Below are 24802 nucleotides of genomic sequence, written 5' to 3'. Positions count from 1 at the left end.
CAGGAGGGAAAGAAGAAAGATTGAGAGTTGAGCTGCAGATTTTCCCAAATCCCACTACTGGGAGTCTCTCCAGACCCCGTGTTCCCATGCAGATTAAATCCACACACACACACACACACACACACACACACACACACACACACACACACACACACACACACACACACACACACACACACACACACACACACACACACACACACACACACAGAATACACACATTTAAATTATGTTGCCGGCTGCATAAACCCAAAGTAGGCTACGGCTGCTGTGTTACGACGCATGATGTCTCATTCTTTTTCAGTACTGTGTGTCCACACCACACACTGTCTAGATATCCACACTTGTTTCCCAGCTGAACAGCTTTCCACAGTCCCTGTAACAAAACATGGCTCTTAGTTCAGAGAGCCCAGGTCCCATTTCCTGCTGTGCTGTGCTTTGCGGTAAAAGCTGTTCCCTTCACAGTAGACTATGCCTCTTATAAAGCTGGGTGAAAGTGCTCAGCCCTGGACTGTATGATGAGAGGGGTCTCTTTGGTTTTATACGGTGCACATTTACATTTTAAATGCATTAACACATCCACCATGTCATCTGTTTTTTTATGTTTCATTTTCCTCAATCCCCTCATTATCCTTACCCCCCTCTCATTATTTCTCCCATCCTAAGTGTCTTCTTTGAATAATTGTATTCACCAAGTGTTAGTAAAATATTTTCCAACACCTCTGCTCACTCCGAGGTCTTCTTCCTTAAACTGTTGTTTCATTCTGTCCTTTGACTCTGTATGTTTCTCCTTTTCGATCCCTGCTGCTGCCTCATTTTATATTTTTATTTAAGATGCTCCTCACGACTCTTGGTAACTGCTCTCTTACCTCACCTCTCTCCGTGCATGCCCTGTGTTCTGCTCTGGTTCTGCGCCTGACAACATGTATCTGTCTTTATTGTCTTTACCTTTGGCACACAGACTTTTAGCTTTTCATCCCGGGCAACCTCTTCTCCTCTGGGATCTGTAGCTCAGATAACATAATGTACATTAGAGAGAGTTGGAGGGAAAAGAGGGGGTGGAGGGGAAGAAGATACCCTGGTGCTATGCTGAGAAGCATCAGAGTTATTGATGCTTGAAACAGCGTAATCTGAGTAATTTTTGCATGAATCGATCTGCATGTTTCTATGTCTATGATCTGAGATTCAATTCTTTTGATCCCACTTCTTACAAATAGGGCTCCAGACTCCCCCGCAATTAGGCTTGTTTTTACGTCTACATACAGCGTCTACATCCAGTCTAGCTCATTTTCATCTCCAGGAGCTGACATCTGGTCTGTCATCCTCTTCTTCCTCTCTTTCCTCCTCCCTCTCTCATCCCTTCATCATCTCTTCTCTATCATGATTACACTTTGCTGTGCTGACCTACGATGATGTAACTACTTTTTGGCAGCAGACTTCACCCTCGCCCAAGCATTTGATTTTTCCCATCTTCCTGAACTGCCTCCGCTCGTCGCTGCCTTCAACCCCTTCCCTTTTTTAAAGGTCTTAATCTTGTTCAGAATGCATTTCCAAGCAATCGCTGAATGTGGTTGAGGGCTGGTTTGATTGACAGGGAGACACAATTTGTTTCCAGATAATTTTGTGATCTGGTTGTATGACTACACACAAATAAAACAAAAAAGAGAGAGGAGATGCTCTGGAAGACGTAGATGTTGTTCCTGTAAAGCAATGATTAAAGGATAATGGTTAATGGCACTTATCAGCCTCCAGAATCGGCATCTTCGAGCACTTTCCAAGCATCATTTTTTAAGTGCTATTTAGAAACATCCGTAATTTTTCATGTTTCCAGCTGCTTCCGGACCACCAGCATCTAGGATTTGACTTTCAAATAGGTCTTGTGTTGTGATGACAGATTCCCTCTGTGAAAGAAACAACAGACCAATCAGGGCTCACTAGGGGATTTCATTTATTTCCCAGAGGACGAACATATCAGTACAATTTCTTGTAAGCTACCTAACAGATACAACAGCTCTTAAAGTGCCAGGTTTATGTGATAATGAGGCAACTGAAAATCAGCAGGACTGATGAATCACTTCCTATTTACTGGTTTGGGGTGAAACAAGTACCTCTTATGACTAAACTTAAGTGGTTTATGTATATATATCAAAAAATATTGTTTTTATCATCCTGTCCATTACTTGACGAGACAGATTCACAGAGGCCAGGAGAGTTATTAGAGACTATTATTGATGTAGAAGTGGCATAATTCAATGGACGCAGCTGCATGAAGTCATTCACTTATCACCCACTTAACTGTTTGGATCTGATTTTGCAATTGCCTCCTGGACAGCCGTTGGTTGTGGCGAGTCTGCACACATATTTATGAATGACTGCTTGTTTGCAGAGAGAAAATTGTGTGTCAAGGCTGTTCAGCTGTGGTTCCACTAATACTGACTTTAATCTGCTACTAGTGTTATCATTGTGTGCGTGTGTGTGTAGTTTTGCTCATGCACATGCGTATGTGTTATATGGTTTGTGTTTCTTGGGGGTGGGTAGGGTCATGAGGGGAGTGGCTGTTTTTATTTTTTACAATAACTGGTTATTATAAAAAAAGTTTACAAAGTAATTAGAAATGTTGCTTGAATTTTTTTGCATCGTTTTCAGGGTGGGTCTTTTTAATTTGGTGAAAAGTATTTGATGCAAAAAGAAGAAACATTTTAATGTCTTGATTGATGACTCAGTCAGTCAGATGATCCACATGGTGGATTGTGAGGACGGTTTTACCTGCCAAACATCAGCAAGTTAGCACCGCCATTGTTGACAGACTGACTTATTATCAGCTACAAGTTCACAGATAACTGTCGTGTGGCAACGGTGTGTAATGTTTTAGGAAAATGAATATATTTCTTAGTAGTGCTAGTTAGTATCTTTGCTATTACGTTTTGGTATCAATCACTCCGTGCCAAAGCACCAGTTACAGTAAACTAGAACTGTGGCCAACAATGGAACATTTCAGCCATGTTATGAGAACATCCCAATAGCAGAAATCTTGGGGTAAAAGATTGAGCAATTTTGGCACAATGAACATTTTTAGTATAGGGACCAACTAGTTTATGATGGTTTATAAGCAGCTAAATAACAGCAGCTGTGTTCATGAAGCTGTTAATCTTTCTCGCCTATAGGTGGTGTATGATGCTATACATGCAGGTCTCAAACCGTCTGTGCTGTGGCTCGGTAACTAAACATTATCGTCTGCGTCAGGACAGCTGTGTGTGTGTGTGTGTGTGTGTGTGTGTGTGTGTGTGTGTGTGCGACAAAGCAACATTGAAGTGACAATCTTCTTTCTTTTTGGTTGTTTTATTGCGTTGCTCTACTGTAATGCATCTCCCCTAAACACATTTTCATTGCTGAAAAACAGAGGTGAAATATAACAGTGGACCCACTCTTGTGACCTGGTGTGAGTGTGTGTGTGAGAAAGACATGCATTGGTATCAACGAGTTCCGGATTGGTGCCGTGTGTGTGTGTGTGTGTGTGTGTGTGTGTGTGTGTGTGTGTGTGTGTGTGTGTGTGTGTGTGTGTGTGTGTGTGTGTGTGTGTGTGTGTGTGTGTGTGTGTGTGTGTGTGTGTGTAGATTTGGGACTCTTTCTCATCAAGTATGCAGTTGGAGTCCATGCTGCAGCAGAGATGCTTAATAGAGAAAACACAGCAGAGAGAAGAGAGTTGGAGAAGTCTCTAAATACGTCATACCACCCGTTCACTTCCAGCTTCTCCGCTCTCCTCTTTATCATCGCACTTGCCAATTATTCCTTTTCACATTCCCCTATCTCAGCCTGCCCTTCTTCTGCATCTCTTCCCTTTCACTTCATACCCCACCCACAAAATTCCAACGCTATTATCCTCATTCATGCTCCCAGCCATTCACATTTCTTGCCCCCCCATTTCAACCAAATTGAGAGTCATTCATACCTCTCTCTCAATCCCCTGCAGCCTAGAGAGGGTTTCAGCAGCCCTTTTCACACTGCAGGTAGCCTCGGAGCACGCACTGCATATTACTACAGTCCCCTTCCACCGCTTTCCTTGCAGTTCCTGTTGCCATGACCATATTTGTACTTCCTCTTATCTGAGTGAGTGACATCACAGTGTTGGTCTTACATGAGCAGCTGCAGGGAGCACCAGTCTTCAGGTCACAGACAGCTGGATTTGGATGTTTTTTTAAATAAAGGCTGAATCTATAACATTTGTTTTTATTAACAATGAATCTGCCAATTATTTCCCATATGAATCGATTTGGTCTATAAAATTTCAAAAAATAGGGAAGCATGCTCATAGGAGGCTTTTTTTGTCAGACCAAAAAGGAATATATATATATATATATATATATATATATATATATATATATATTTATTTTAAATTTGATATAAACCAGAAAAAAAGTGTGACTGTCTTGCATCAACAATTACTATTTATCAATGTTTAAAGAAGTTGGAGATTTGTATTCTGTTCACACACACACACACACACACACACACACACACACACACACACACACACACACACACACACAAAGTCTGATTTATCCACATGTCCTCCTTCTCACCTCCTCCTCTTCTTGTTTCTTGCCTTTCTCATGGACCAAGAACACCCAGCTCCTGCCATACAGGAAGTGTTCATGATTCAGCGAGAACAGACTTATCGTGTGTGTTCTGGTGTGTGTATCTCATGTTTTCCAGTTTGGTCCAGGCAGGCAGCAGATGCTTGCCGTGAGACCTTTCTTTACTCACACTCTTGTGTGCTTATGCAATTGACTTAATGAAGACAGAAATGATTCATTGAAAATAGCAGTTTCCATATGAAGTATCAGACAAGCAGCTGGAACGTGTGTGTGTGTGTGTGTGTGTGTGTGTGTGTGTGTGTGTGTGTGTGTGTGTGTGTGTGTGTGTGTGTGTGTGTGTGTGTGTGTGTGTGTGTGTGTGTGTGTGTGTGTGTGTGTGTGTGTGTGTGTGTGTGTGTGTGTGTGTGTGTGTGTGTCTGTCAGTCAGGAAGCAGTGAAGAATAAAGATGAGGCTTTGGCATATTGCATGTAGCAGCACACCAGAGGAGGGGATGAAGCATGCAGCATTAATCATCATCTTCATCCAGCAGCCTGTCTCTGAGGCTGACTCACTCTTCATTAGCGTCTTCACTGCTGTCAGCTGCTCACCGGTGGCCTGTAAGCAGACGGCACGCCACATTAACGTGTTGGTACAAAGTACAGTCATTTTCTGTGATCACCTGTTGGTAGTACAGCCAGAAAGTCTTTGAGAGGACCTATACATCTAAAAAATGTAATGTTATAGGGTCTGCTATCATTGTGTTCTGAGGTGCTACAAGAGTCAGTCTTTCTTACGGGTTTCTCTGTTGTATCATATATTTGTTAACACCTGCACCATTAGAGGCAGACAGCAGATTTAGCCATTTAGCTAGCTGGAACAGATGTTAATGGGTGTCACTTAACGACTTAGTTTATGAACTGCTACACTATATAAACAAGAAGGATGGTGTTTAATGGAGTCAGCAGTTAAACATAAAATGCTTTCCACAGCTTAATATTAGTATGCTCTTGTTGGAAGTTAGGTGTCCGTGTGAAGGTCCCAGCACCTTCAGACCTCCATAGTGTGACCCTTGTCTGAAAGGACATTTCGCTAAAAGCCACATTTAAATTCAAGGCTGCAACGAATGATTGTTCATTGTCGATTAGTCTGCCAATATATTTTCTCGATTAGTTGTTTGGCCTTTAAAATATCAGCCTGTGCAAACACCATAAATGACACTGACTGAGTTAGGGAGCTCGGAGTGTTTTAGGGCCCAGAGTGAGCTTTTGTCATGGGGCCCAGAATTTCTATCAGCACGGCTGATTCAGACCTCCGACTTAGATTAGACTCTGACACAATGACACTGCAGAGAGACATGCTATTTCCTCCTGCAGGGATCAATATGCTTGGTCAGCCATAAAGCTCTCACACAGCGCCGGCTCTCATCTGAAAAACCCGATCCATATGCATAATCACAGCAAGGTCAGGCAAGAGAGCCATTTACATACAGACGCAGGCACCTTGAACTGACAAACTCACCTGCCAACCAGGCAGAAAATTAACCCGTCAAGTTTGAGCTTGTGTGTGTGTGTGTGTGTGTGGTTTGTGAGGGCCAGGAAAGGACTGCTGCTAGTGAGTGTGTGTATGTGTGTGTGTTTTTAAAAACCTGAGAATACCTGTGCTTTCTCGGCCATTTCATTTTGTCACAGACGTGGTCTTGGTAGGTGGCTAATTGAAAAAGCCTGTACTGCTGTTATACCCTCTCTTCCTCCTCTACACAATCATGTGAGTGTGTGTGGCTAAACGTGTGTATCCATTTGTGTATTTGTGTTCTTGTGCCCAGCATGTGTCAGAATATCCACTAACATTGCACTCACTGGAACTCTGAGATTTATCTTAGTTTTGGCCTCATTTACATTCAATCTCACAGTGAAATAAGAGGCTGAAATGAAAAAATGTGAATGATGCCGTTAAATCTAACTTTTGCTAACTTATCATAACATCTCTGAGGAATCTTTGTTAGCTCCTCTCTGAATCCTCATTGTTTGCAGTTCGAACAAAGAACTTATCTTTGAGACCCCCGGGAGCGTATACGCTACCAAACATCATGTCGTCTTCAGATCGTCATAACTTCTCAGCAGTTTGAGCTAGAGACATGCCGGTTTTTCCCTCTTAAACTACAGAGAAACAGCGCTAAACAACGATATCAAGTGTGTCATTGTGAGTCATTGCGTTGGTAAAACGGAGTTTGAAAAATGGGGATAGTTTCACCTTTTTTCCTGGCGCTTTGCTTATCCTTTTGTGTGTTTTATCGCTATATTCTCATCGACCATCTCTGTTGGTGCCGTATAGAGTGCAGGAGTCACGTTTCTGAATCGGACAATCTCATTGGATGCCTTCACAGCCAATCGGAGTGTCTGTTAAAGCAGCTACATTCTCCACAGGGAAATGTGTGCTGTGAGACTCAATACTCCCATGAATACCCCATTCTGGTTCAAAGCATGCCAGGTGCCCCTGTGAGTGACTGTGGACAGGAAGTACCGTGATATACATCATGTTTAGACGACAATTCCTGGCGAAAAAACACTGTTCGTGAAAATGGGCCTAACTCACAAACAGAAGAAGTTAGAAGGTCCTTATCACTTCTGGCACAATCCCAACACATGTGGGCAACTTTCTGTGTTGAATGTTTCTTTCAATATTATGGTTAGCAGTTCTGTTTTTATGAAATAAGTTCAAGGTGTGTTTTTAGATTGTTTTTGTTTTATGGGCACATTTCGCCTATTATAGTCTATAGAAGTCTTTAATGAGTGACATTTAACATTACCTGAGGTTCTGCTGATTTCTGGGATGTCTAAAACTTGATTATACTTTAAAAAATGATGATTTAGAAGGCAAAAAACAAACATACTAAATTGGAAATGTCCTCATGTGGGTCTCAGAGGGTTATAGCCTCATAAAGTATTCTTTCTCTGCTGTGTGTGTGTGTGTGTGTGTGTGTGTGTGTGTGTGTGTGTGTGTGTGTGTGTGTGTGTGTGTGTGTGTGTGTGTGTGTGTGTGTGTGTGTGTGTGTGTGTGTGTGTGTGTGTGTGTGTGTGTGTGTGTGTGTGTGTGTGTGTGTGTGTGTGTGTGTGTGTGTGTGTGTGTGTGTGTGTGTGCGTGCGTGCGTGCGTGCGTGCGTGTGTGCGTCACAGTAGGTGAGGTGGATTTGTCGCAGATTAAAGGGAACAGAGAAATGATTCCTGTAAACCCAAATACACACACACACTTTCTTGCTGAATCATAACTTTCCTCTCTGCTGCAACATGACGGATTAAAACAAGAAGAGAACAAACAGTATGCGAGACACACACACACACACACACACACACACACACACATAATTTCTTGCTAGAGTAGGCTGACGGAAAAATAAATATTGGTGCCTCTGCGACTGACTCAGCGTGGCTTTAATGAACGTCAAGGGGAGTGAGAAGAGAAAGCTGTTGACAGACACAGCTGTTAACACTACGGTGCACGCAAACAGCCTCTCGTGTTCCCTGTTATTCCCGTAGCTAGTGTGACCTGATGAAGGCTGTGACAATAGAAGCATTTCCACTGCAGTGATAAAACAGCACTCTCCAGTTAATTGAAAAAAACTGAGAGATATGTTATTGCTGAAATATGGTTTTAATTTTTTAATGTGAATCCTGCCAGGTGTTTCATAAAGTTAACATACTGTGCTCTTGTGACTGCTGTGGTAGGATAAGCAAGGTGTTGGTGATTTTCCAGACGACGCGGCGGAACAGGGAAAGGTGTCACTTACCGTGCTAATGTGCCGGAGGTTTGGCGCTCAGCCAGACTGTTGAAAAAGACTAATTAAGCCATATGGGACAAATTAAAGCAAAAACCTGAATAAATGAATGGAGAAGAATATTGAATGCAGATGCTCCCATACAGGGCGTAGAGTTGCAAAGTGTACCATTCATTTTCCGAATGAATAATGTTAATTGTAGCTGGAACACTTTCCTGAGTGATTAGTACAAGTGATGAGCAACTGTGTTAGAAAATATCTGGTTTCTTTGATGAAAAGCAAAAAGCCACAAGCCTAAAGATCACATAAAAAAACAAACAACCTATTCAATCGGCAGCTGAATGGATTTCACTCTCAGATTCTGGGTACATTTCAGATGAACTATGACACCGTATTTTGATTGAAACTAAAAGGATAAAACATTTTCCATTTTCCATGTTAAACTGGGGACCGAAAAATCCAAAATAATTATAACCAGTGACCATAACTCAAAAGACATCATAACATTATCAGAGAGCCCTTTGTCTCTATGTTGAGATGTATGGTATTAAAGGGACAAGGGTTCATAGCCATGTTATTCTAATTTATCCTGAGGGGACCATGAATGTCTGTATGCTGTTTCACAGCAATGCATCCAATGGTTTTTAAAATATTTAAGTTTGGACCTAAAGACTGACGACAACTACAACAACAACAACAACACCAACACCAACAACGCATTGACATTTAAATTTGTCTTGCAGAAGCCCAAAATACTTGTATATTTGGCTTCTCTTGGGTGACTTAAACGTTAAATGAGTTAAAGTAAATCATCCAAATAAAGTCAACAGGTCCTAACTCTGTGGAATATAAATTCAAGGGACCATCATCCACCACCAGACACCTAAGGATGGTGTTCATGTTTGTAGTGTAATTTCATCCATTGTGAGGAAGAATGTCATAATGTGATCTGCAATATACCATTGATAAGTTGTGTGTTGTGTTGATTGATCACATTTGAGTTTGGGATGGAAACTGTGAGAAATAAAGACGGACAGAATAAATGTTACAGCTGGATTGTGCCAGTATGTTTTATTTTAAGGGAGGATTTGTTTTTGTTGTTGTTGTTGTATCTAGAAGTAAAACAGGTCACAACATCATGCTTTACAAGGACCTGACCTGTGGTGACACACCTGACTCATGCTGTTTGTGTGAGCTGAAAGTAGTTCTACAGTTACATAGAAAGATCAAATTGCATCATTTGGGCTTCCTACCCCACTCTCTCTGTGTCTCTCCCTCTCTGTCTGTCCCTCTGTCCCTCTGTCTCTCACTCTGTCACCCCCCCACTGCTCTCATCTCACCATGTCTGACAGCTGCACAGCTGTCATGTGAGCGTCTATCCATTGTTCTTAATCACCAGACTTGCACTGCAGCGCAGATTTTCTTCGGCTGTTGTTTGACCCCGCTGAGGACAGGTAGGGCTTTAAATCCAAACAGTATCAAATCAAACTCAATTTATATAGCACTTGTCATACACCAAGTTAACTCAAGTGTTTCACAAACCAAACACATAAACAATTATCAAATGAAAACATTACTAATACAGAAAAAAAAGCCTACATGACAGTTGTGTAGCACATGTGTATGTACAGCAAAAGCTTGACTATTGTATGAGTTGTAGTAGGGAAGGTAAAGAGGCATACATAGTATCATAAAGAGGGAGGTAGGAGGCTTAATTCTGGCTAAAATGATAGCAAAGATGTCTCTCTCCTCTCTTTGCCCTTTAGAAAGCTCCTGTTGCTGGTGACTGTTGGTGTTTTTGGATCTGAGAGAAGCTGTTGGCTCTGTGCCACAGCAGAGAGGCAAATTCATACAATGGAGTCCTTCCAAAAGTCCTCCATCTCACACACACACACACACACACACACACACACACACACACACACACACACACACACACACACACACACACACACACACACACACACACACACACACACACACACACAGTCACACCATCACAGGCGCACGCTTAATTATTCAGTCACTAATTATCTCTTGTACCCAGTTACGTAACTGAGGTTGCTTTTGTGAGAGGAGGGAAGAAGAGACTTGTAAGGAAAACTTGCCGGAAGAGCCGAGCGTTTGATTTGAGAGAATTTCATCTGCCCATGTGCTGATGCAACTCCTCTGGAGCATCTGAAACTACTTTATAAAACATGGAAATAAAGAAAAATCTATATCTGGCTTAGATGTGAAAGTGAGACTGTGTTCAGATTAGCTACATACTCAAATATACAGTATTGTGTGTATTTAAATATCCCTTTAACTGTTGATGTATGTGCACAATGTAATATAGAGACAGTCTTGTATCTTTTCCTTCTCCTCTTCTCCCTCATCTCTCATTGTGCCCTTGTCTTGCTTTAGTAGTTTGTCAACTTTTTTCTTTTTTCTTCTTCTGTCGCTTTTTGTCAATGACAGGACATATCCTTCTTTCCCTAACAATTAATTTTGACCTGTGTTGCTTTCCCTCTCCCCTTCCATTACTTTTCTTTCACACCCTCTGTTCCTTTATTTTGTATTACTCTTAGTGTCCTCTGTCTCCTCCAGAGTTTTATCTTCCACATGCTTTTTTCCCCACCTATACCTACCCCCCAATCCTTCTTCAATCATCTCACTCCTCTGTCTCAGTGTGAGGCCGGACAAGCTGTGATGCTGTTCCAGTCAGCACAACTCTTGGAAAGTTGTGCATTTTTAATCAGAAACTCAGCTGAAGTTCCGCACCATGAATTCCTTTAAGGAGAGACTGTCAAAAATGTTATCTATATTTCTACAACTCATCCCATCACCCCCATCTCTGTAAAACCCTGCCTTCAAGTGATTTCTTTTGGAGCAGTAACATAGATAGTTTTCTTTATAAACCTTTGCCTGGTGGTTGGATTTCATGTAGTTTGATCTCCTTTGTTTCAAGAAGCCTTAAGAGTCCATACAAATAACATACATTTGAGACGACTCAATGTCAACAAACGCTTGTCATTATAATTCTTATTACTGATTAATCAAAACACACTGGTCCTTTACTCAGGGAGAAATAGGTAATTGGTTAAAACAAGGCCCAGTGTGACACTGTCTACACTCATCATTGTCACAGTGCACACACTCAAACACAGCCACATGTGCAGACCCCTAATGACCTGACATGACCATTCATTCAAAATCACACACACCAAGATATGCTACACATATGTGAAATAGAAAATATTGAAATATGTTATACAAGTCATGTTTGTTTGTCCTTACATCCATTCATACAACCCCAGGCACATACCCTTACATGTAGCCTTGTGATTAATGTGCATGCACACACAAACACAAAACCAAACACTTCACTATTCTTTTTTCCATATGTTGACATTTACAGTACTTGCAGCTGAACCCTGTGAAGAGTCACCGTGGAGTCAGTTTACCCCGGGCTAGCCCACATTCTGTGAGCGGGGTTGGTGGGCCTCTGTGTTGTTGCTAGAGCACATGCAACCATCAGCTTTCATCACCACTGGCCCCAGTCCCCATCCTTAATGTGTCTACACCGATCTCGGATAAGACTGAGTACCCTGAATGCCTCTGACATCATGGAGTTTCCACTGCTGTGCCGTCTCACCGCACAGATAGCAGCTTTGATATTTCATACCGCTGGCTCTTTCGCAGGGGTTCCCCACCCACCACCCCTCCTGACCATAAATGGACTCTCGAGAGTTTCTGTGTATGTGGACGGAGGTCATCTGATCGCCCAAAGGTCAGCTCTACAACAATTTATGTTGCGTAAGAGTCAAGAAGCCTGACTTTAACTAGTAAAATTAATAAAAAGGAACCTTAAATCTTGGCTCACATTTGTGGTGTGAGGAGGGGCTATTGTTGCATCCCAAAATAAGATGTGATTGTTTAGTTTTGGAAAATGTTCACATCAAAAATAATGTAGATATTCTGAGCAGCAATTTTACATGGAAAAAAAAGATCATATAAACAATGTATGTAATCTTTGAAGAGTAGCTATGAGTGATAAGAGCACCTACGTAGGCAGCCAGGCTTGATTATTCACTGTAACAAAGTGTTGGATGGGGTTTTTCCTCATTGAAAACCCATAAATATCAGCCGTGACAGTCACACTTTTTTAAAAGTCAGGTTTTAATCGAATGAGTTTACAATACAATCATGTCTGGTTTCTTCTCTTATGACATGTATTTCATGGATTGATTGATAAACTACACCGAAAAAACTAAAATGTTGACTTTAATTAAATAAATAAAATTGCATATAACTATCAGTTTAATTCAAAGCTATAATATTAAGTTGACCCTATTTAAACGTAATATTATTGCTTTCAACTAACCTATGTGAAATATGTTGACTTAATGCATTTAATCAAAGTTATCTTTTCCGTTTTTTCAGTGTAGACAAATCTTTCCTTATCGGGGGGAAATTGTAATTTAACAGTATAATTTAGGAAAATACATACTGCTTTTTTTTTCTTCCCTTTTTTCTGGTGCTTGGTAAGACGACTGTGTAGGAGCAGCAAAGGAATGCCACATTATTCCAGTGGATTAACTTTGAGCTTTCACTTCCTGTGAGTTTTTTTCTTGAATATCAAAGGGTTTGTCAGGTCAGTCATGCAACATGATACCATTGTTGGGCCTAGCATCTCCGAGTCTGCAGGAAGGAACCACCTCCATGTTTGGCCAACATTCCTCTCTGCAGAAGCAGCTGATTTTCTACTCCTATTTAAAAAACAATTATGTTTTCGCATAATTTCCTGTATAAATGGACCCAGAGAAATGAATAACAAATGCATGAACAATCTGTTTACACATCACAAACGGATGTGAACCACAATTTATTTTTGCCCATTTGTTATGATAGGTGTGATGCGTTATAGGAACAGGACTCAAATTTTCCATCACATGCACACTCACACAGCCAGCAGAACGAGGTGATATGACACCTCTAACTATAGTCTGCCTCTCTGTCGCTTTGGATAATCCAGTTAGGATGCGTTATCAGGAGCTTTTAGCTTCCTGGCTTCCAGCTGGAGGAAAAACAGACTCCAGGCTCCAGACTGTTGGGTGTCCTGAATAAACCTTTGCCACGTAAACACATACACCAGAGGATCTGCACATAGACCTACATATAGCAGTACATCAACCACTTCTTCCCTAGGGTGGGTGTGTGTGTGTGTGTGTGTGTGTGTGTGTGTGTGTGTGTGTGTGTGTGTGTGTGTGTGTGTGTGTGTGTGTGTGTGTGTGTGTGTGTGTGTGTGTGTGTGTGTGTGTGTGTGTGTGTGTGTGTGTGTGTGTGTGTGTGTGTGTGTGTGTGTGTGTGTGTGTGTGTGTGTGTGTGTTTCAAGGTTTTATTGGTCATATGCACAGCATATACAACGTATATATTGCAATGAAAATGTTATGTCCCGTGTGTGTGTGTGTATGTATAGGTAAAGTTGGTAAGCATGTTTGTGTGTGTGGGTCAGAGGTTGCGGGGGGCACCAGCTGATGTCAGAAATCTAAAATAAGATTAGTGTCCTTGATGACAGCTTGGCGACTATAATTATCGTGACAACCCCTAGGAATGAGCTGTCAGGTGACACCGCTTCTTCAGAAGCGAGTGCATGGAAAAAGAAACACACACACACACACACACACACACACACACACACATACACTTAGCTGTGTCAGCGGGGGGAACCCTCTGGAAACAATGTCTGGCATGCTTGGGGATTTGAGAGGGGTGTGCAGCAGGGATTCAACCCACTCTGGAGAACACCAAACCTGGGCATGAAACAAGGCCACAGACCTTTTAATTTAACCATTAATTGAATATTATTTGTGGACTGATTGTCCTTGTTTCCATAAAGAATAATGCTATAATTTCTTATTATATCTCTGATTCTTTATCAGAAAGATTCTTCAATGTCAGCTAGCCTCTCTACATGCAACATAGGTTTTCCGAAGCTGTTTGCTTTTGGCACATCTAAAGTAATGTTCTAAAATAGAAAACTCTAAAATAACCGGTTGAGCCTGTGTAATTCAACCCTGAAACATTCTGTCATCTTCATGACATCCATAAAGAAAGCATTCAATGATCTGCCTGTGACATATTTCCTCCTTATATTTGAAGCCAACGTCACAGGGATAGCCATCAAGGGACACACACACACACAGGCACATAATGTGTGAGTATAAACAGCCAACACGGTCACAAACACGCCACATCAGTGGAGTGTAGCTGGCATTGCTTCTCTCCTAGTCATTTCATTTCTGTTTTCGTAGTTTGATATGCTGATTTCCATTATCCATGTATGTATATGCCTGTCAAGACATTTACGTGTAATTATTAGAGTACAACATACATGAGAGGTTTTTACACAATACACACACACCTGAATGTGTTGCTAAGTGTGTGAGACTGCTGATCTGAATAGATCCTACAATAGTGCACATGTTCACACACACACTGCATTTGGAGGCTGGTAATTAGTTTGAAGCATAAAGGTGATAACAAGCGACAGCCACACGTTTGCAGGGGAGGTGTCCAAGTGCTGCCGGAAATCACAGCCCAACCTATCACCCCATCATCACTTTAATAAACGCAAGATTATATGATCATCTCCAAGGCTAATACTCATGAACTTCACCTTTACTGATACTGTTTCTGTGCATCAGATAGTGTATATGTCCCCCCCACGTCCTCCTCCCACGGCACCTTTCCCATTTTCTTATGCATGTGTTCTCCACCCACACCTCCTCCTCCTCTTACATCTACACAATCTATGAGTCATCTGATCCAAAAGGTGAGATGCAGCATTCAGTAGATTATTTTCATCTTGACGCGCTACATGAGAGGCAATCTTCACTTTTCTTTTGTCCCCTTTCATTTCACTCCCTGGCTTTCATCCATCCGTCACCCGGTGACAGTCTACAAGTTGAAAGCTTGTTGCTTGTGACAGATTTTGTGCAGTCTGAGGTCATGTCAGAATAGACTGCTCCCCCCTGAAATCACTTTATACAAGCGTCCATATGGTCCTCTGGAGTGTGTGGTTTCCATCTCTGCTTGGTGCTCATGATTGAATGGAAGCTTGATCAAATAAAGATTGTGCATGTGTGCGTGTGATCAATCACAGGAGGCGGTCCCCGTCATAGCAGCCTTTGTTACCATGATAGGAAGTGACTCCTCAGTAATATTTTGTTGCTGTATTGATAACACAATCACAAACTCATACTGAAAAACTGATTGGGGATTTGAGTCATCAGAGACATATTGGTTTCAGTATCTGGCTCTTTTTTATTCTTCCTCGCCTATCATGCTCATCTTTCTCTGCAGCCTTATTTTATCCCCTAACATGATTCCCCTTTCTCTCCTTTCTTTTCCTTCAGGTTGTGGAAACAGCAGTATGAGTGGTGACATGTACACTGCCGGTTACCACTCCATCACCAACATAGACTACTCCTCTGTTTGCATCAGTACAATGAGTTCCAGGTACAGCAGCTGCCCGGGAATGACCTGGCAACAGATGGACGTGCGCCAGCTCTCCCATCCTGATGCGTCCTTTGATGTCATCCTAGAAAAGGCCACGCTGGACGCCATCATGGTGGAAGAGAAGTCACCTTGGGAGGTTTCCCCTGACACCGCCTGTTTCATTCACCAAGCACTCACAGAGGTATTGTTCAATCCCGACGAGGCTTAAATGTTTAACTAAAATGAGACTAAGTTTGGAAATCCTTGCAAAAATGTATTGAGTTTTGGAAAACATACGCTGGGATTTTGAGCGGATGTGCAGTTGTGTTTCATTCTCTGTTGTGTTGTAGGGATGGGTCATCCATTTTCGAAGGTTGACCTATGATGTTTTTTGTTTGTTCAACTATCTTCTAAAAAAATATATATTTTCACATTAGTAGAACTTTTAGTTCACATCTGCTAATATATTTGTGAAGTTGTTTGTGGTTGTGTGTGTGTATCTCGCCCCCAGTTTCTTTTGGGAGATGTGTTCGAGTAGGGCGAGCATCCTCTAACTCACTTCATTCAAACTAAACAGAAAGACAATTTGGTGGAAAGAAAACCCATCACTGACAATTCAGGTGTGAATATGTGCGGTTTGCTTTCCTTTTTGCTTCAACTGGCCAAAGAGCAGCGTGGGGATCCTTCAAGTGTAGTCCAATAGTTCCCAGAGAGCTTTTGCTCAAAAAGCCTCTCCATAGTGTAGTCTTTTGTTTGTACTGAGACAAAGATGAAAAACTTCGCCTGTCATAGCTAAATACTAAAGTCCAACCTTATAATGTCATCAGAATGGTAATGAAGTAGCAGTCTTTCAACGGGGTTCAATGCTATAAAGGGTACCTTTTTAGAGTTCACTCTGTCACTTAATTGACATGTGCACTTGTGTTTTCCTTAAATTAATTGGAAGAGTGAAACTAATGAAATGTACAATACTTTGTTTCTATAAGAGTTGGAGGATGTTTTTTTTAGACTGGCCTTTGTCTGCAGTAATGTACACATCAAAACTTTTCTGGCCAGTATTATTCAAGCTGCTGGAGTCTTTACATGCCTGCGATGATTTGAATGCACTGCTACAGTAAGCGCTTATCTCTGAATGACTCCTCTCTGACAGTGAAATCAGTAATAGTGGCACTTTACATTTCCACTCCATCTCCACAGCCCATCAGTTGACTTACATGACGTCGAGTGCTATTCAGCGGCTGGCTGCAGCACTAACCACCACTGTGTCAATGTAACAATTACAATGTTTTGGCCATTAGCCATGCTTGACCTTGACTCCATAAGACAAGAGAACGCTGCTATCAAACTAGAGTAGGTGACTCCCGAGCTCAGAATGGAAAATAATTACTCATTATGCACTCACTGCCGCATTCGGAGCACCTGCTAAATGGGTTGTTATTCAAAGTTTAGTTTGTTATTACAGGTATAGTTTACGCTCAATACACAGATGGAACGTATAATTACAGTAAATGCAACGGTGTGAAAGGTCAGAATGTGTGAATCATTTCAATGAAAGCAGGCTGAGGACTAAGTGCAAGTAATGTTAATGCACATTTGAACTGATGTTTTTAAAGTACACATAAAGTATAAATATTATGGAGCTTTTCCGGTGAATATTCCAATGGCTTCCATCATTTTGGATCAGAAACAGTCTATTTATTGATTGTAAAAACAACGACTGTTATGTTAACTATTGCCATAACGATTCAGCTTTGCAAACGTTTTATGTAGAAGGTCACTCATGAACAAGTTTTTCAGGCTTTAAAAATACATATAGTGAGTTTTCCATGTGGCATAAACACAAGAGCAAAATGTATTGTGGAGCAGCAATAGGTGTCATCCGCTTTAGCATAAATTGCAGGAGCTAGCACCGACTACATTGAACTTAATTAGTCAAACTTTATTGTCGTTTGATTCCATTTTACACTAGTACTCTACTTTAAGCAGTGTCCTTCCTTCGCTGCTGTTGGTTTTGTTTTCGACATTCAATTGTAACTGTCTTGCAGTTCAACCCTTAAAGTGGATGAATATTTGAGAATTTATTTTTAGTTTCAGCTCATAATAAGTGCTTAGTTTTTTAAATGGCGACAACCTCAATGAATACAACACTGTCTTGTCACTGGATAAAAAACATGCTTCTTTAAAATGAAGGGATTGGCATGATAAATTGCATGCCATATCTAACAGTAATTCCTGGGACAGGAATAGGCCTGGGAAATGTTTTCAGACGGAAGTATTTAAAGGATCTTTTAACCCTGACTTAATGCTATGAGTTTAACCAGGGACAAGCTTGACTGAAGGAGTAAACAAAAGCAAATACTCCGCTGTATATGGGCCAACTTTTAAAGGACAGACAATAGCATCACACGCTCACTCAAGTAGTAGGCAGAGTGCTGGGTGTTTTCCTCCAACAGAAGGAAGTATTAAAGGAGGATCAGTGAGTGTGTTTGGGGGACAGATGGGAGGATTTGACTTCCCTTCAAAGGAAGTGAAGCTGAAGTCACGAAGCAGCCCTATTTGAAAGCCGTTACACTTTAGGATTCAAGTTCCTTCTCTGTTGTCATCGCCTGCTCCAGCACATCATCTCTTCTTGTCACTCCCGTCCCTCCCTCTGTTTTACCCTCATTTTGTTTCTATCACCTGCTCTTTGCTCAGGGCTGAGAGGAGATGGTAATATGTGATTGTGTTCATGTTCTCTTTCTGCTGCACTCTGAGCATCTTCATGTGTGCACATGGGGTGTGTGTGTGTGTGTGTTATCACAGAGAAGTCGATAGCTCTCCGTGCTTGTCTATTTTTGCTCCCTCACTTACTCGTATGGGTACAGCAGTCACGATTCCAGTTAATGTTTTGCAGCAATGTGGGTTCAGAGCCTACTTTCACTGCTTTAAAAAAACACACTTTCCTAATGATCGCAGATTGAGAGGCATGATAAACAAAAGCAAGAAGGGAAAGGAAAAAATGATGAAAAACGGAAGACATCCCTGAATTATATTTTGCTGAATTCACACAAGGAAGAGGGCATTGAAGGGCGAAGGAGAAAGAGGAGAGGTAGAAAAAGAAGGGAAACTGCATAACAGCACAGGATACGACGAAAGAGAAGGGGAAAAAGGAGACAAAACCAGGACTGACAGAAAGCTAATGAGCAGAGCACCAGCGTGAGACTGATGGCATGAAGGTAGCAAAGGAGAGGAAGAAAGAGAGAGGGGAGGGAAGAGAAAAGAGAAAAAGGAGAGCTTTTAGTGTATAAAAAGAAAGAAATACATGTGACAATAAACAATTGATACCACTTCACATCAAAATATCGTATTTCAGAGCCTGATAATAGCCAGGTGAATACATGCAGTGAATGCAGCACTCACACGGCCATCACTGGAGCCTATCAAGGACACTCGCTGTAAACACAACCTTGCTAAAATTACTGTTTTGTTTTTGCTAACATACACACACAGAAAAAAATCTCACACCAGCGGCCGTGGTGCACTGAGGTGTGAAATTTATTTCACAGCCTGGCACGCTCTGTAAATCACTTTTGCCGTTGCTATGGAGACTCTTTCGTTAGATATCATCTCAGACTAACACTTTTAATTGCCAACCGTAGTCCTGTTTAAGAGGTAAAGACTTGGGCTCAATCAAAGGGAACGTTTTCACTAGAGATTTGGCGAGGCGGTCAAAGTGCAGACTAGAGGACATTTCCTGGTGTCAGATTTTTTTTGCTCAAGGTCGTTAAGGTAGAGACGGTGGATAATACACGTTCTAACATATACGTTTACTATTTGGCGACTCTGCAATTTCTGTTAATTAGTGAGAGAATGTGTGTTGTGTGCAACAGATGAAGTAAAACTGTAAGACTTTGTGGAGTTGTTGGGTTTTTTGCGGACCAGAACTGATATGACATTTTGTTGTTATGTTTCGGACACTGTTACTGATGTTTAATGGCTGTAATTGGCCCAAATGTGTCAGTTTAGTGGCAGGAAATTTAAATCCTCCGCACTACAAAATAATGACTGTCTATTGTGGCCTGCTTTGATGGATCAATTAAGACTCATTTGTCCTGACCTAATTTGTGCTGCTGGTAAAAGTCCGCCAAACAAAGTGTGTGGTTAACATTAGGGCTGAACGATTAATTGAATTTGCGATAATATCGCGATATGACAAAACGAGATTTTCCAACCGCAAAGGCTGCGATTTGACTGGTCACGTGATCTGGTCACGTGACTTGCGAGCGAGCCAAGCGGAGCCGAGCGAAGCCGAGCGAAGCCGAGCGAAGCCGAGCGAAGCCGAGCGAAGCCGAGCGAAGCCGAGCGAAGCCGAGCGAAGCCGAGCAGGCAGGGAAAGAAGTCAACGCTGCGCTTGAACCTGTTGCACAATGGCCTAAGGCTCGTCAAAAGAGTGCACGGCTGGAAGTTTGGTACCAAAGTGTGGAATTATTTTGCCTTTAAAAAGGAAGATGCTGCGCAACGTCAGGTATTGTGCAGAACCTGCCTCGCTACTGTTGCTACCTCACGAGGTTCAGGATTGTAATCATGATTGATGTATTGCTTGTGTTTGTTGAAAAATACATGAGAAGAGGACCTTGAAAAAATACTCGCATATTAAATCGCAATTGCAATATTGAGGAAAAAAATCGCAAATCGATTATTTTCCAAAATTGTTCAGCCCTAGTTAACATAAAACTTATTTACCCTTCTAAATGTCATAGAAGAAAAATAACATAAGTAACTACTAAGATTAATGATGATTCAGTTTGAGTGACATCTCTCTTTAATACGCCTAACACCGGAAGAGAAATCTATTCATATATTTTAAAAAAAACAGATATTATATAACTATAACTACATGTAGGAAATCATTTCTCAAGTATGACTTTTGGGCCAATGTTTGCGTCATGCAGAGTTTCTGTGCTCTGCTACTTTTGTTATCAGTTCAGTTTATTCAAAAGGTTCATTTTATCCAAGCATACCATTTTCATTTAGCATAATTAAAGTGTGCAAGGTGTTGGAAATCATGCCTTCCCACAATCATCAGGAATCCCCATCTCCACAGGGCTCATTTATTGGAAAACACTAGATTACCACCCACACATGACGGGGGGAGGCTCCTGTCATGACATCATCCCGAGCTGGTTTGATGCAGACTGTAAGACGTTCGTTGACATTGATTGGTTGTCCCCGGGCACTGCCTGGAGAGTTCTCTCTTACTCCATTACCGGGAAACTAGGATGCCTGCTGGGAGGACGGCCCCTGGGAAACATTCTTATTAACACACACACACACACACACACACACACACACACACACACACACACACACACACACACACACACACACACACACACACACACACACACACACACACACATAGATGGCATAGCAGTCATGCACACACAAATTAGCTGCAGTCATATTTTTCAGTTTGTAAAACATGTTCTTGTGATGCTCAAATATCACTATGTGTTTGTCATTCAATGTTGTCTGTTAAAGGTGAGGCTTAAAAAGAGTCTGAGATATGAAAAGCAGTTTGTAGGCTTCTCTTAAAATTAAATTAACTCTTAATATTAACACAGATTCAATATAATCTTGAATTAGGAGTTTCTGTCATAATAGTCACAACTTTGTAGTGCACACACTGTCACTGAAATGGTTTCAAGTAAAACATGGGGTGATATTTGAAAACCGTATAGGAAATACTGTAATTGAAAACATGTGCACTTTTTAACTCATTTTGGCCATGAAGGTGCAGGCTGGTGGCACAGGTAAATGTGGCTTACTTATTATTTTGCCCATAAAGAAACACACTTTAACACTGAAAGAACACATTTGATACTATTGTATTTGTGATGATCAAATTTGAGAAATAATGACCATACTGGTGGACAGTAAGTTCTAGCAACCCAGTTCTAAGTGCAGGGGTTTGACACTTTAGCATCATTAAAAGTAAGCCAAACCATTATCTGTTCCTGCATTGTGCTCATGGATGTACAGATGGCTGTCACCGAAAACTTAAAAAGCAGATCATTCTCTGGCAAGTTCTTGAGATATAAAGAGTGTTTGCAGCTGAAGTATATCTTTTAAATCCCTCCTTGTGTTTATATACAAAGCCATGTGAGCCCCTTTTCTCTCACATCTTTCTTACACATGTGCAAACACATGCTTTTGTGTTTTCTTATGCTTATGTGTCTGTTCATTTGTTGTGTATATGTTTTCGTGTGCTCGAGGTGTGTGTGTATGTGTGTGTGCCGGCCTCTGCAGCTTCGGCAGAGGAAAGTAGAGCAGTGGAGCACACGTGTAGGAGAGGGAGCGTGGGTGATTGCATTTTGGTTTGCGCATGTGTAATGTGAGGATGGGATCAAACACACTTAGCGTTTGTGTATGCTCGCAGAGCATCTTTTAATTTAAATATTTGCGTGCAACTTGTTCATGTTTGCATCTTGTCTTTACATGCACTTTTGAATGAGCTTTCAGAGTGTGTGTGGATGCATAAATATAGTTCTGCATTTACACGTGTCATTATGCAGGATTTCTTTGTATATTTATATTGTATGTGTGAGGATCATGGAATGGACGAGTAAGCCCAGGCTTCTCACCCCTCCAGAGATTTTCACACAGCTCAGGGATGATTTTCTGCACGTGCCCGGTTAAACATTTTCCCCTCTCATTGGCGGGAAGCCTGCCCCACACACACAAACAAAAACTGACATCTTCAAAACACCACAAACATGCACTGTGAAACTATTCCTTTCAGCCATAGTAAGTGCTTATCCTTTACTTTTTATATCAAATTGTGTCTTTATAGTTGCATGTGAAAATGACATTGCACTATGGTTTGTGAAAATGTTGTTCTCTTTTTCCTCTTGTAAATTAAGAATTTATTGAGGAAAAAATAGATTTGAGAGAAATATACAAACGTATTTGTGGTATGATGATCATTAGATATATTTGTTGCAAGTCATCAGATTCAATAAATACATTGCCTCTTGCCTTTTGTACACATCTTCTACATTTCCCTCGTGTCCTCTGTCCCAGTTTAATCCAATGCAATCTCTGCACTTTTCACCTACTGCTCCCTTTTTTTATCTGTGAATATTTTTGTTAATCCAGCGGTATGGTTTCTCCCAGCTGTGAATAGGGAAGCTCACAGACACACTGCCCCACCCCACCCTCACTCACCCACAAAGACTTCAAGTTTAAGAGACTGTCCGCATGCAGAAAAGCGTGTCCTGCGGGGTGCTGTCAGATAAAACTGTTTAACATGAGTCATACAGTAACTGTAATACATGGTACTGCATGCTTTAATGCACACTGTGCATGCATTAACACATGTGATGAACAACGCACTTTAAACAAACACTCAAGGTATGGGTATTATTAGTATTAAGTCCCTGATTGCGGTGTTGCTGTTGGAAACAGACACATTTTCCATCCATCATAACACACAATAAAGTGTGTACACAGGACAGAGATTTTAATCTTTAGAACCTGCTGTTTACTGGTGTGTGTTTGAGAGTGAGCAGGCATTAAGCACAGTGATAGAGATATATTAAGATGAATTTGTAAACGTACAACAATCTGAGGGAAGAAGTTCAAAGAGAACACCTTAGAAGGCGATTTAGAGACCAACAACAAATTGCACACTGCTGTAGAAGTGAAGAGAAAAGTGATGAAAATGGTGGCCAAGGCTGATTGAATATGTTTTTAATTAATAATAGGGCAACATTTTCTTAACAATTTAAAATGAAATCTTTTTTTAAAACAAAACAATTTAAGACAACTTTTAGTTTGTCTGAGAGAAAGACATTAAGCGACCACAACATACCTGCGGCACTGCATTGGGGCCATATAAAGCTAACGTTCTCTCAAGCATTCACACACACACACACACACGCACACGCACACACACACAGTGTCCTTCCAAGTTCACCGTTGCCTAGACGACCGGTATCGACTACAGAGCACTGTTCCTATGGAAACAACGGATGCCTAAAGGAGGAAGATCATTAATTGGAATAAAAGAATAAAGGAGAGCGGGATAAGGAAGACTAGAGACAAGGGACAGGAAAAGTAAAAGTGGGGAGGATAATGAGGGAGAGAAAACAGTGTAGCTCGGCAGAGGTGTGGTCAGAAAAACCTGAAAAAAACCCCTAACACTTGGAAATAAATTGTTGCCATGTTGTGTTATAGACAATTTACTGTCTTTTTTTTTTACTGACTTCAATGTTTATCTCTGCAATTTATCTCAAAATTGACTGTCTGCTTATCCAGGTGACACAAAGAAAAGGATGGGCTGGAAGGGTGAAAAAGCTAAATCTATTGTTAGAGTAAATGTGTGGAAAATCAATGTAAGCCACAGCGAAGTGGAGTGGAGTACACCCCTTGAAGAAGGTTATTAGATCACGTAAATCTCCAAGGTGCGTGTGTGTGGGTGTGTGTGTGTGTGTGTGTGTGTGTGTGTGTGTGTGTGTGTGTGTGTGTGTGTGTGTGTGTGTGTGTGTGTGTGTGTGTGACTGTGCAGGCTGGGATTTTTTTAATTCCCCAGCCTTTTATAACCAATCACCGTTTGTCAGTCTGGAGTAGTTCCAACCCTTTTGTCTGTCCCTTGTAGCCTCACAGCCCTGTCAGATGATTTCAAGTACCCCTTTATCATCGTCATCATCATCATGTCCTAAATATGTTGGTGTAAAAGGGATATTGTCTGACGCTCTTATTATCTCAAAAGGCGTAGCTAATGTTGTTAAAGGTTAGTCACTTTTTTATTTTGGTTCAGTAGCTATGCTTAAGTGTCGATTTTTACTGCCACTACTTGCATGTTCAGTCACACAGGCTTGAAACAAAAGCTTGAAATATGGTACATGCAAATACACAAACAGAACCACATGCAGGAGAGGAAAGGACATTTGTCTCTTTAAAGTTTGTAAAGAATATGAATACAAATATGAC

The 24802-nt window shown here is 41.2% G+C and overlaps 1 protein-coding gene across 2 annotated transcripts in view; it reads left to right on the top strand.

Moving 5' to 3' along the window:
- Nucleotides 1–24802, top strand: part of ece2a (endothelin converting enzyme 2a) — a 64305-nt gene that overhangs the window by 19173 nt on the left and 20330 nt on the right. For both annotated transcript variants that reach the window (XM_063885026.1, XM_063885027.1), the window contains exon 3: nt 15748–16031. In XM_063885026.1, the coding sequence (XP_063741096.1) occupies nt 15748–16031 (284 nt within the window). The remainder of the gene's footprint in view (nt 1–15747; nt 16032–24802) is intronic.

The sequence above is a fragment of the Eleginops maclovinus genome, chromosome 6 (genome assembly GCF_036324505.1).
Source record: "Eleginops maclovinus isolate JMC-PN-2008 ecotype Puerto Natales chromosome 6, JC_Emac_rtc_rv5, whole genome shotgun sequence".
In the NCBI taxonomy this organism is placed as follows: Eukaryota; Metazoa; Chordata; class Actinopteri; order Perciformes; family Eleginopidae; genus Eleginops; species Eleginops maclovinus.
Note: the sequence above shows the minus strand (reverse complement) of the source record. Positions and strands in the feature narration are given on the sequence as shown.